Source organism: Salvelinus fontinalis, chromosome 3 (assembly GCF_029448725.1).
Source record: "Salvelinus fontinalis isolate EN_2023a chromosome 3, ASM2944872v1, whole genome shotgun sequence".
Lineage (NCBI taxonomy): Eukaryota > Metazoa > Chordata > Actinopteri > Salmoniformes > Salmonidae > Salvelinus > Salvelinus fontinalis.
This window is the reverse complement of record NC_074667.1, coordinates 51,050,232-51,063,609: the sequence shown is the minus strand read 5'-3', so window position 1 is coordinate 51,063,609 and position 13,378 is coordinate 51,050,232. Positions and strand designations below refer to the sequence as shown.

The window sequence follows — 13,378 nt, the reverse complement described above, 5'->3', positions numbered from 1 at the left end:
AAATGTAAAAAATATAAAACAATTAGAGAGTGTCATTTTCCCAAATTTGAAACCCTTATTCAGCGTAAAGGCAGATTGTCTGTCAGTCTCCAATCTCTTTTCAGATTATTGGGGATTTTCATTCTCCTCAATGGGCGGGGAGAGAAATGGTGTGGATCACTTTGATATGGATGCTGCAATGACAGATGACATCAAGCTGCCATCTCAACCAATATGAAATCTGAGGGAAAAATCCAAAGCTGTGCAGACTGAATGTTCAACATAAATACCTTATCTTTACATTCCGAGTAGTAATTAAAGCTTTTATATGTTTTGAAATAGTACTTTCAATTTAGATTTAAGAATTTCAGCCAAAACAATTTGACATCAATGTCAAGTCCTTTTACTTTTCAACATCTTGTTGCTGCCAAGTCACGAGAACTACCCCAATTGGTAGTTACAGTCATATCCCATCGCTGCGACTCCCGTACGAACGGGGGAGGCAAAGGTCGAGAGAATGATGATATCTGGCCTACACCTTCACAATAAATCCATTGTTTATTTTAGACAGGTATAAAGAAGAATGATATGAAGAAAATGTAGTCTATTTCAGAAGAACAGAATAGCATACTCTGCGTTGTCCTTATGTTAGGTCCTGATCGGGCTATACCAAATGGAGGTGGGCTACACTAGTTAATTTAGCACACAAGATTTGCTTAGAATTCTGTGGCATTATTTTATATAATTTTATAGTATGAAGAATTCAACTGAACAAAGCTGAATAAAATATAAATAATATTTTCTCCAAACGTTTTGAGGGAGTGCGCACATGTGGCTATCCTGTGTTGAGCAGTTAAGGTGTCCAGTTGAGCTTATTTTTAAACCTAAGTAATTGTAGTGTTGACAGTAATCTATATATTTTGTACCAATTGAGAACTTTGGTCTAATTCCCTGAGATCTGGATCTTCTCTGGAAAATCATTATTTTAGTATTTTTGGGGTTTACTGCCAGGGCCCAGGTCTGGCAGTACTGCTCTAGCAGTTCCAGGCTCTGCTGTAGGCCATGTGTTGTGGGTGACAGCGGGTATAGGTCATCTGCGAAGAGTAGACATTTAACTTCTGAATTGTGGAGACTAACACCAGGGGCTGAGGATTTTTCGAGAATAGTGGCCAATTCAATAATGTAAATATTGAAGAGTGCAGGGCTCAGATTGCAACCCTGGCGAAGGCACCGCCCCACCCCTGGTTAAAGAATTTTGTTATTTTCTTACCAATTTTAATGCTGCACGTATTGCCAGTATACATTGATTTAATTATGTCATATGTTTTACCCCCTACACCACTTTCAATAACTTTGTAGAACAGTCCTGTATGCCAAATAGAATCAAATGCTTTTTGGAAGTCGATAAAGCAAGCGTATATTTTGGCATTACTTTTGTTGACATCAGGGTGTGTAGGGTGTAAATATGATCAGTTGTGCGATGTTTTGGTATAAATCCAATTTGGCTTTTACTCAAGACATTGTGCTTATTAACCTGTCTGGCACCGGGGTTCCGCTAGCGGAACTCCTCCCACATTCCACTGAAAAGGCAGAGCGCGAAATTCAAAAATATTTTTGAGAAATATTTCACTTTCACACATTAACAAGTCCAATACAGCAAATGAAAGATACACATCTTGTGAATCCAGTCAACATGTCCGATTTTTAAAATGTTTTACAGCGGAAACACCACATATATTTATGCTAGCTCACCACCAAATACAAAAAAGGACAGACATTTTTCACAGCACAGGTAGCATGCACAAAGCCAACCTAACTAACCAAGAACCAACCAAACTAACCAAGAAACAACTTCATCAGATGACAGTCTTATAACATGTTATACATTAAATATATGTTTTGTTCGAAAAATGTGCATATTTGAGGTATAAATCAGTTGTACATTGCAGCTACCATCACAGCTACCGTCAGAAATAGCACTGAAGCAGCCAGAGTAATTACAGACACCAACGTCAAATACCTAAATACTCATTTCCTAAATAAATACCTAAATTTCCTAAATAAATACCTAAATACATTTCTGAAAAATCGATGGTGTACAGCAAATTAAAGACAAACATCTTGTGAATCCAGCCAATATTTCCGATTTTTTAAGTGTTTTACAGCGAAAACACAATATAGCATTATATTAGCTTACTACAATAGCCTACCACACTACCGCATTCATTCATCAAGGCACGTTAGCGATAGCAATAGGCACGTTAGCGATAGGGAATAAACCAGCAAAAGATATTAATTTTCACTAACCTTCATAAACCTTCATCAGATGACAGTCCTATAACATCACGTTATACATACACTTATGTTTTGTTCGAAAATGTGCATATTTGGAGCTGAATTCAGTGGTTATACATTATGCTAACGTAGCACCTTTTTCCCAGAATGTGCGGATATTTTTATGACACTCAACTATTCTGACCAAATAACTATTCATAAACGTTACTAGAAAATACATGTTGTATAGGAAATGATAGATACACTACTTCTTAATGCAATCGCCGTGTTAGAATTCTAAAAATAACTTCATTACGACATCCAGCTTAGTTATAGCGAGAGCATGCCCAAAATCTGGGCGCAAACTCCTAGTACAACATGTTTGACAGAGATATGAAATAGCATCATAAAATGGGTCCTACTTTTGATGCTCTTCCATCAGAATGTTGTACAAGGGGTCCTTTGTCCAGAACAATCGTTGTTTGGTTTTAGAATGTCCTCTTCTCCAGTCAATTAGCACGGAAAGCTAGCAAAGTAGCGCAAAGCTTTCCTTCCTGAACAAAGGCACACAACGCAACACGCCTAACGTCCCGAATAAATTTCAATAATCTAATAAAACTATATAGAAAAAACATACTTTACGATGATATTGTCACATTTATCAAATAAAATCAAAGCCGGAGATATTAGTCGTCTATAACGACAGCCTTTCAGAAGGCAATACCAGGTCCCTTCGCGCACGCTCCAGAAAACAGGAAACTGGTGACACGTCATGCAAAGAGCTTTTATTCGACCCCAGATCAAGTTATACACTCCATTTCTTCTCTCACTGCCTGTCGACATCTAGTGGAAGACGTATGAAGTGCATGTATACTAATAAATATCAAGGACATTTATAGGCAGGCCTTAGAACAGAGCATCGATTTCAGATTTTCCACTTCCTGTCAGGAAGTTTGCTGCAAAATGAGTTCTGTTTTACTCACAGATATAATTCAAACGGTTTTAGAAACTAGAGAGTGTTTTCTATCCAATAGTAATAATAATATGCATATTGTACGAGCAAGAATTGAGTACGAGGCCGTTTAAATTGGGCACGATTTTTCCCCAAAGTGAAAACAGCGCCCTCTGTCCTCAACAGGTTAAGGAAGTTTAGAACTCTTACATTGATAATACTACAGAAAACCTTCCCCAGGTTACTGTTCACACAAATGCCTCTGTAATTGTTAGGGTCAAATTTGTCTCCGTTCTTAAAGATTGGGGTTATGAGTCCTTGATTCCAGATGTCAGGGAAATAACCTACACACGTTTGAGCATCTCATTTAGGATGTCATCAGGTCCGCTTGCCTTTTTAAATTTGAGAGCCTGAAGTTTCTTATAGAGCTCCTGGTCAGTAATTGGGGAGTCCAGTGGATTTTCATTGTCCTTTATAGCTTTTTCTAATCCCATTCAACTTCTCATGAATTTGGCGTTGTTTTGCATTTGTGTCAATTTGAACGGTGTTGTAGAGTGTTTTAAAATGGGTTGTCCATATGTCACCATTTTATATCGCTAATTCCTCTTGTTTAGATTTGTACATTTTTTTCCAATTTTGCCAGAAGTTGTTTGTGTTTATGGACTCCTCAATTAGTGTCAGCTGCTTGCTGTCGTACTGTGCTTTTTTGGTTCTGAGTGTACGTTTATAGAGTTTTAAAGTCTCACAGTAATGAAGGCGTAATTCACCATTAGTTGGGTCTCTGTGCTTTTGGTTGGAAAGTGTTTTTTATAATTTTTTTCCTTATAATTTTACAATCTGCATCAAACCAGTTGTCATCTGTGATATTTTTTGTTTCGTTTTTTATCAATTTAAATTGTGCTTATTTTGCCATTTGCCTGAATATATAGTTGATGTTTTGTACTGATAGATTGATGCCTTCTTTACTGTGAGTGAATGTGGTATCCAGAAAGTTATCTAAGAGTGTTTGGATATTTTGGTTCCAGGTTGCTTTCTGGTATTCTTCTGTGCTGTTTTGGGCCCATCTGTATGAATTTCTGATGTTGTACAGCTTATGGGCTGTGAATGTGTGGTTGTTTCCATGTCTGTTCTTTTGAGGAACAAAGTAATTTGGCTGTGATCAGACAGAGGTGTTAGTGGCTTGACAGTGAATGAGCTGAGAGAGAAAGGGTCAATGTCTGTGATCATATAGTCTACTGTACTGTGGCCAAGAGGTGAGCAGTAGGTGAATCTCCCCAGAGTCCCCCCGTAACCTACCATTGACAAAGTACAGACCCAGGCTTCTACAGAGCTGCAAAAGATCCCTTCCGTCTTTGTTGATCTCTCTCGCTCTCGCTCTCGCTCTCGCTCTCGCTCTCGCTCTCGCTCTCGCTCTCGCTCTCGCTCTCGCTCTCTCGCTCTCGCTCTCGCTCTCTCTCTCTCTCTCTCTCTCTCTCTCTCTCTCTCTCTCTCTCTCTCTCTCTCTCTCTCTCTCTCTCTCTCTCTCTCTCTCTCTCTCTCTCTCTCTCTCTCTCTCTCTCTCTCTCTCTCTCTCTCTCTCGCTCTCTCTCTCTCTCTCTCTCTCTCTCTCTCTCTCTCTCTCTCTCTCTCTCTCTCTCTCTCTCTCTCTCTCTCTCTCTCTCTCCTCTCATTTATATATATATATAAATGACGGGTGCATTGTCGCCTTCAAACCCACATCTTGTCTGTGAGGCGGAAAGATCACAGACACCCACAATGCTACCCCCCTCCTCCTCCTCCTCCTCCTCCTCATACACCTAGGCCTCTGGAGGGGGAAGGAAGGAAAGTGTGTGACGAGGAAGGTCCTCACAGTGCTCTCTCATTCTCCATTCAGGCGGAAGACCCGAAATGTCATTTAAGATTGTGTTTCGTTGCAGCATGTTGAAGGGGAAACTTGATTGAGAATGATAAAGAGCTTCACAGTCTGATGCATTAATGTGACATAGCTTCCATGTAGCCCCACCTCCCCTTGAAAACCAAGGAATTACAGATGTCTTTCTTGCGTCTATTTTGGTTTCAGTGGAGAGTCAAAGTTGTCTTCACCTCTGAAGACAGGATGATGAGAGATATTACTTTAGGAAGGTGGAAAAGCTATGCTAGTATTTCACAACAGATACATGTCATCAGATGTGTCACCTCATCCCCTAAATCTTACCACTGCGTTCCCCCCCAACCCCCCCCCCCCCCCCCTCTCTCTCTCTAGTGAAGTTTGAGGACTGCCAGCACAGTAAAGCGGGGGGCTTCGAGAGCAGTGACCCTAACTTCAGTGTGCGCCCTGACGGCTCGGTGTACGCGGAGCAGGAGGTGGCCAACCTGTCAGAACCGATCCAGTTCATGGTGACCGCCCGCGGAGGTCATGACCCTCACATCTGGGAGACCACGGTCAAGCTGGCCTTGGTTGGACACCAGCCCTCTGTCCCTGTGAGTCAGGTAAACATATATACACTGCTATCATTTACACTGCAGTTAAACAGACACATACCTAAAGTTTGCCTCAGGTATACACACCAACACACCCCTGCTACTGACATACTGTACTGTATCTCAGTTGTACTCTAGGATGACTCTAGGATGACGATCCAGGGTCAGAATGGTTCAGATAATCACTATAGATGAAGCCAACATCAGCATGGACTTTGATTGTGAATGGTATGAACTTTGAACTCGTATTCACTACAGAAGTGATATCTCCTAGCCTTGGAGTTAGCAACAGCTAAACGCAGGTTCGGAAGGACAGTCCAAGCATCCCCTCTAATACACACAACGTGTTCCCGTGACTACCAGAGACTTCTTCAAAGGACAGAGGACTCGGGTTGGCGACACAGGCCATCTACCACCAACCTACTGAAGCGCAGCTCAGAGTAAATATTCATTGCATTTTCCTCTTCAAATGGCGGTAATTTAGAATGCATAAGATAAGATTTACGATAGCACAGCTCGCCTATGCTCAAGTCTCCCGCGCTTTCACTAGGACTCCCCCCCTTTCCTTTGTGTAGCAAGCTGTCATATCGATTCTGCCCGCTAGGGACGTTTTTCTGTATGACGTAATTTGTGATCAAGTTATGATTTAATTGTGTATATGTGTTTCTGTGTGATTAGTTAGGTATTTAGTAAATAAATAATTAAACCCAATTTTGTATTGCTGATTCAACTTGTTAGCTAGGATTCTTGCAGATAATCAAGGACTTACAACTTTCAGATGAGACTGAATATAATGACGATTAATGTGACGGCTATTTAGTAAAATATTACAAAATCTTTAAGAGTTTATTCGAAAGATAACAGCTCTATAAATATTCTTTCGTGGTGTCCCTCTCTAGTTAATTAATATTTACATGATTAGTTCAATCAGGTAATATTAATTACGGAGAAATAATTTTATAGAATAGCATGTCATAGCAATCAATCTGGCATAGTCAAAGACACAACATATACAACCACATTATTTCAGGTTCTGCTTTTCAATATCATTAACAGGAATTTCTCAGGGAACAACCTACTGTATTATTTGCTTTTCCAAATATAAGATGTTGAATAGCCTGAGGCTTAATGCTTACTCCAGGTCATGTTTTTAATCATAGAAAACTTCCAAGAATAGTGTAAAGCAGTTGCAGAGCTGGGATTAAAATTCTGCCAACTCCTCACAGCACAATAATGAAGAGCATGAAATAATTGACATTGATTAAGCTAATGTTCCAGTCTGTCGGAGGGAGGCATGGGGGAGCAAGGTGACATTGTAGCAGCACTATGTAAAAATGTTCCCACATTAGGAGAGCAACAGAGAGATTCAATAATAGAACAAGAAATGTTATAGTAATCGAAGGAACATTTGAAAACCAGTAACATGTTTTAAATTGATCATTTTCTGTTGCAAGCCCTTACAACTAGGTACCTTCCAGACACTTTTCTTTCTGATACAGCGGTGTGTAATTTTGGTCAGCAGGTGATTCCGAACTGAAAAATTGCTTTTATGCCCTGTAGAAAAGTTGTGAAAAGTAAATTGAATTGCTTCATTAAAATTAAATGTACAGTCGTGGCCAAAAGTTTTGAGAATGACACAAATATTAATTTTCACAAAGTTTGCTGCTTCAGTGTCTTTAGATATTTTTGTCAGATGTTACTATGGACTACTGAAGTATAATTACAAGCATTTCATAAGTGTCAAAGGCTTTTATTGACAATTACATGAAGTTGATGCAAAGAGTCAATATTTGCAGGGTTGACCCTTCTTTTTCAAGACCTCTGCAATCCACCCTGACATGCTGTCAATTAACTTCTGGGCCACATCCTGACTGATGGCAGCCCATTCTTGCATAATCAATGCTTGGAGTTTGTGGGTTTTTGTTTGTCCACCCGCCTCTTAAGGATTGACCACAAGTTCTCAATGGGATTAAGGTCTGGGGAGATTCCTGGCCATGGACCCAAAATATCGGTTTTGTTCCCCGAGCCACTTAGTTATCACTTTTGCCTTATGGCAAGGTGCTCCATCATGCTGGAAAAGGCATTGTTCGTCACCAAACTGTTCCTGGATGGTTGGGAGAAGTTGTTCTCGGAGGATGTGTTCATGGCTGTGTTCTGAGACAAAATTGTGAGTGAGCCCACTCCCTTGGCTGAGAAGCAACCCCACACATGAATGGTCTCAGGATGCTTTACTGTTGGCATGACACAGGACTGATAGTAGCGCTCACCTTGTCTTCTCCGGACAAGCTTTTTTCCCGGATGCCCCAAACAATCGGAAAGGGGATTCATCAGAAAAAATGACTTTACCCCAGTCCTCAGCAGTCCCATCCCTGTACCTTTTGCAGAATATCAGTCAGTTCCTGGAGAGAAGTGGCTTCTTTGCGGCCCTTCTTGACACCAGGCCATCCTTCAAAAGTCTTTGCCGGAGTGCATCTGCACGCACACCTGCCTGCTGCCATTCCTGAGCAAGCTCTGTACTGGTGGTGCCCCGATCCCGCAGCTGAATCAACTTTAGGTGATGGTCCTGGCGCTTGTTGGACTTTCTTGAGCGCCCTGAAGCCTTCTTCACAACAGTTGAACCGCTCTCCTTGAAGTTCTTGATGATCCGATAAATGGTTGATTTAGGTGCAATCTTACTGGCAGCAATATCCCTGCCTGTGAAGCCCTTTTTGTGCAACGCAATGATGACGGCACGTGTTTCCTTGCAGGTAACCATGATTGAAAAGAGGAAGAACAATGATTCCAAGTACCACCCTCCTTTTGAAGCTTCCAGTCTTATTCGAACTCAATCAGCATGACAGAGTGATCTCCAGCCTTGGCCTCGTCAACACTCGCACCTGTGTTAACGAGAGAATCACTGACATGATGTCAGCTGGTCCTTTTGTGGCAGGGCTGAAATGCAGTGGAAATGTTTTGGGGGATTCAGTTCATTTGCATGGCAAAGAGGGACTTTCCAAATAATTGCAATTCATCGGATCACTCTTCATAACATTCTGGAGTATATGCAAATTGCCATTATACAAACTGAGGCAGCAGACTTAGTGAAAATTTATATTTGTTACATTCCCAAAACTTTTGGCCACGCCTATATAGCCATGAAAAACTAAATAATGGAAATGTATAATTCCAGATAAGGGATTTCTCCAACTCTGCTTTAGAAACAAACAAAAAATTCAGCAACAAAAAAGTCCTACAGCAAATGTTCAGACTCCTGCTCCGTCTGACTGCGCCACATCTTTTAACCCTTTACAGCCCTAAACACATAACACATAACTTTACGTCGTCCCCTCGCCCCGACACGGGCGCGAACCAGGGACCCTCTGCACACATCAACACCTGACACCCACGAAGCGTCGTTAGCCATCGCTCCACAAAAGCCGCGGCCCTTGCAGAGCAAGGGGCAACACTACTTAAGTCTCAGAGCAAGTGACGTAACTGATTGAAATGCTACTAGCGCGTACCCGCTAACTAGCTAGCCATTTCACATCCGTTACACTCACCCCCCTTTCAACCTCCTCCTTTTTCCGCAGCAACCAGTGATCCGGGTCAACAGCATCAATGTAACAGTTGTAACTTTACGTCGCCCCTCGCCCCGACACGGGCGCGAACCAGGGACCCTCTGCACACATCAACACCTGACACCCACGAAGCGTCGTTAGCCATCGCTCCACAAAAGCCGCGGCCCTTGCAGAGCAAGGGGTAACACTACTTAAGTCTCAGAGCAAGTGACGTAACTGATTGAAATGCTACTAGCGCGTACCCGCTAACTAGCTAGCCATTTCACATCCGTTACACTCACCCCCCTTTCAACCTCCTCCTTTTTCCGCAGCAACCAGTGATCCGGGTCAACAGCATCAATGTAACAGTTGTAACTTTACGTCGCCCCTCGCCCCGACACGGGCGCGAACCAGGGACCCTCTGCACACATCAACACCTGACACCCACGAAGCGTCGTTAGCCATCGCTCCACAAAAGCCGCGGCCCTTGCAGAGCAAGGGGCAACACTACTTAAGTCTCAGAGCAAGTGACGTAACTGATTGAAATGCTACTAGCGCGTACCCGCTAACTAGCTAGCCATTTCACATCCGTTACATATAGAAAGAAAGAAAGTCACACACCCTAATTATTCTCCCAAACCGTTAATGGGTATAGCAACGATATAATAAACCATTCAATGTTTGGGAGCATAATTAGAGTGTGTGACTTTCTTTCTTTCTTTTTAATAGTTTACTCTTCGTTAGTCAGCACCTCTATAAAACATTTTTGGGTGGGTGTGCAACATCTTATATCTTTTACCATAAAAGTATTGACCGCAACACAGAAATGTTGTGAAGACACACAGACATTGAAATGTGCGAAATGCTGTGGCAGAGTTGCTGCGTCATTTTGGCTACTCTGTGTCAATAGTGCTGAAAGGGAGAGGGGGAAATAATCAGATTACCTATTACCACTACACACCGAAACATGTCATCACAACAATACAATGTAAACGTTGCTAAACCATCCTACAGATATTAGGTGATTAAAAGACAGACAGCTCCATTACGAAGTAAGTGCATATATTAAGTTTCAGAGCTGACGTGTACAGGGACTCAATGGACTCCTCGATTATTATGTTCTATTAATTGTTGGCTCGATTGACCTCTTCCTAGATTAACTGTGCATAGTGCTTGGTGTATGTGTTGGTGTGTGCATTATAGCTTATCTATTTGTATTGGATGTACATTTATATATTTGAATATGATCATAGTTTGGCTGCCTCCTGTTTAAGTCTGAGGTGTTAGTAGTGTCATTCTGGCTGTGAAGTCCCTCAATGCAGGTTATGTACAGTACTCACACTATGGTGCCAGTCTACTGACTCAATATGCATATACCCCCAGCTGATTTCATGTTGCTCTGGCCTTCCTTTTCATGCAGTTATGCACCAGTACTCTGGGAGCCTGATGGTCCAAAAAGGGTTAGCACTTATTTGATTTGCATTAATTTCCCTCTTCCCCAGACTGACTGTTTGTGTTAGATTAGAGCAAAAAGCCATAGTGCGGAGGAGTTTAGGACCTAGAGTCTAACTGGTCTGTGAGGAGGCAGTAGAGGATATGGCAGTGAGGTCATGATGACTAGTCTATGCTGTGATTGCAGCCCCGTTCTACATCCATAAGAGGAATGCATCAATAGTCATAGCAGCTTCCTAAAATGTACTTGATTCAGTAAGATGTGAAATTTGAGATACTTCTCTTCTCTTGATTTTCCTACCCTCACATCTTGTTCACCACAGATCACCACTCTGATCAGCTCTCATCAATGATAACCAGTGTGGAAGGCTAATGGAAAAATAGAAAACATTAAATTACATGTCTTGAGATCAACAGTGAATGGAGGATGGGAAACTAGCACATACTTGATATTGTGTAATTGAAAGTCCCTGTTTAGTGTTCCCTTCTACTCTTCAGAACGATAACCTCCAGATGTCAGCTCCAGGGCTGCGGGGCTGACTGATGCCCCAGTGACATGCAGCCTGTATAGGAGGCGAGAGCAGCCATCTGTCCTGCCCTCTAGCTCTGGGCCTGGGGAGCTCTGGGCAGTTCTGGGACTGATTTCACACTCACTGATTCCTGCTTGCACACACACATTCACACTCACACACACATACACATGCATGCATGCGTACACACAGGCGGCAGGTAGCCTAGTGGTTAGAGCAGTGGGACAGTAACTGTGAAGTTGCTTGTTCAAATCCCTGAGCAGAAAAGGTGACAAATCTGTTGATGTACCCTTGAGCAAGGCACTTAACCACAATTGCTACAGGCTCACTGTTGATCATGGCAGACCCTGACTGTGACCCCACTCTCTGAGGGTCTCAGGGAGAGTTGGGATATGCAAAAACACATTTCAAATTCACATGCATATTACTGCACATTTGTGAAATAGGACAAATTTAAGCACCTACCAAACTATTATTATTATCCCCAATATACCTTTCTCACAGCAGAAAAGGCCTGTTCCAGTTTCCTCTTTTTCCTTTGTAATTATGATGATATTTGTCATCGTGCCAGCTTCACAGGGCTGTCATTTGCCATGCTGTTTGGAGTGTGAGCAATGTGGCCCTGCTGCAGTGATATCATCCATAGACAGACTCTGAATAAAGAGGTCCTCTCTGGTCTGTTGTGTCTGCCTGGCACTGTGTTTGGAGGAGTGTGGGAGTTTGCCAATGCAACGCCGATCGGATGTATCGACCACATTATCAGCTGTCCTGATGTTTCCGCTTTCCCCAGCAGGCTGAGGCGCTGATAATGATGGAGAGCAGCAGCGCTGTCTGTGTTATTCAACAGATAGCTGGGGCTGCCGATACGGACAGGGAGTGAACACATGGGGTAAAAACAGGGGGTCTATGCAGAGACAGGGAAGCCTTGGAGCATCATGGGTACCATCCTTACTAATCCTCACCTATCAGCATGTTTCCAAATAGACTTTTTCTCCAGCTACTCCACCCTCTCTGCCTTCTATAAATATGTTATAGGATCTCACTTTGGAATTTGACCTGTCTTTTCTTCCCCCTTTCTCCTTCTCTTTGTCTATGTGAAACACCAATACACACACACACACACACACACACACACACACACACACACACACACACACACACACACACACACACACACACACACACACACACACACACACACTAATTCCACCTACCACCCATGAAAGGAATGGCACACTCCCATCTCGCTCCACTGCCCCTGTGCTGGTAACTGGCAACTGGAGTTGTGGTTGAATGGAGCTGAAGCTAGAGTTATCTTATCAGGGCACCACATCTGGTCCTTCCCCCTCTCTCCTCTCTCTCCTCTCTCCTGTCTGGCTACCTGCTGCTATCAGGAGGCCTGCTGTAAGCCCATGTAGTCAAATCAACTAAGCCGTGAAGAATTAAAACAAAAGGGGGGGGGGGAAATGCAGTATGTTTGCTCTGGTTTAGCTTGCATCTGTCTCTCTGTCTGACAAACTGCATGTGTATTGACAGGCTGACCTGTCTGCCAGTGTGTGTGTGTGTGTGTGTGTGTGTGTGTGTGTGTGTGTGTGTGTGTGTGTGTCTTTGCGCTTTGCAAGGGTTCATGTGTGTCCTCTGAGCAGATTTTACAGAAGGATTTCCGCTTGGCTTCAAGTCACAGCAGCATGCATGTCTCTGTGAGTGGGGAGCAGGAGAAACAGCAGGATCACTGGATTACACAAACACCATATCAGACATGAGGACAAATCAATCCTCACTAGATACTATAGATACCATATATACACTTCACATAGCTCTGCCAATGTATACACAGTACACCTTCTCAAACACATAGGGCCAGATTTGCAATGAGTTTACACCAGTGTGCAGTGCACCTTTTATTAACATGAGGGGATAAAACAGGTAAGAAAAAATGGAAAAGTCTAATGAAGGATTAAGATTAGGGAAAGAAGGCAAGGTGTAAAACTGTAATTAAAAACAGTTTTATGTTTTCAGTTTTTGTATATTATTCACCTCCCCTTTTGTCTAACAGTATATTCCCTTTACATGCTCTGGGGAACTAGTCTTTGCTTATAAGACCAGTGAATCAGCTATCATATCACACACTGCAGGATCGCTGTTGGTCCTTACATTCTGATCTCGCTGTTATTGAAGTGATATTTCATCAATCC

At 42.4% G+C, this 13,378-nt stretch overlaps 1 protein-coding gene across 4 annotated transcripts in view; it reads left to right on the top strand.

The window, feature by feature from the left end:
- The window catches only part of LOC129851070 (cadherin-4-like), a 450,252-nt gene that overhangs the window by 307,845 nt on the left and 129,029 nt on the right, over window positions 1-13,378 (top strand). For 3 of the 4 annotated variants that reach the window (XM_055917262.1, XM_055917259.1, XM_055917258.1), the window contains one exon: window positions 5,448-5,674. In XM_055917262.1, the coding sequence (XP_055773237.1) occupies window positions 5,448-5,674 (227 nt within the window). The remainder of the gene's footprint in view (window positions 1-5,447; window positions 5,675-13,378) is intronic. The other variant, XM_055917261.1, reaches the window with a different exon arrangement.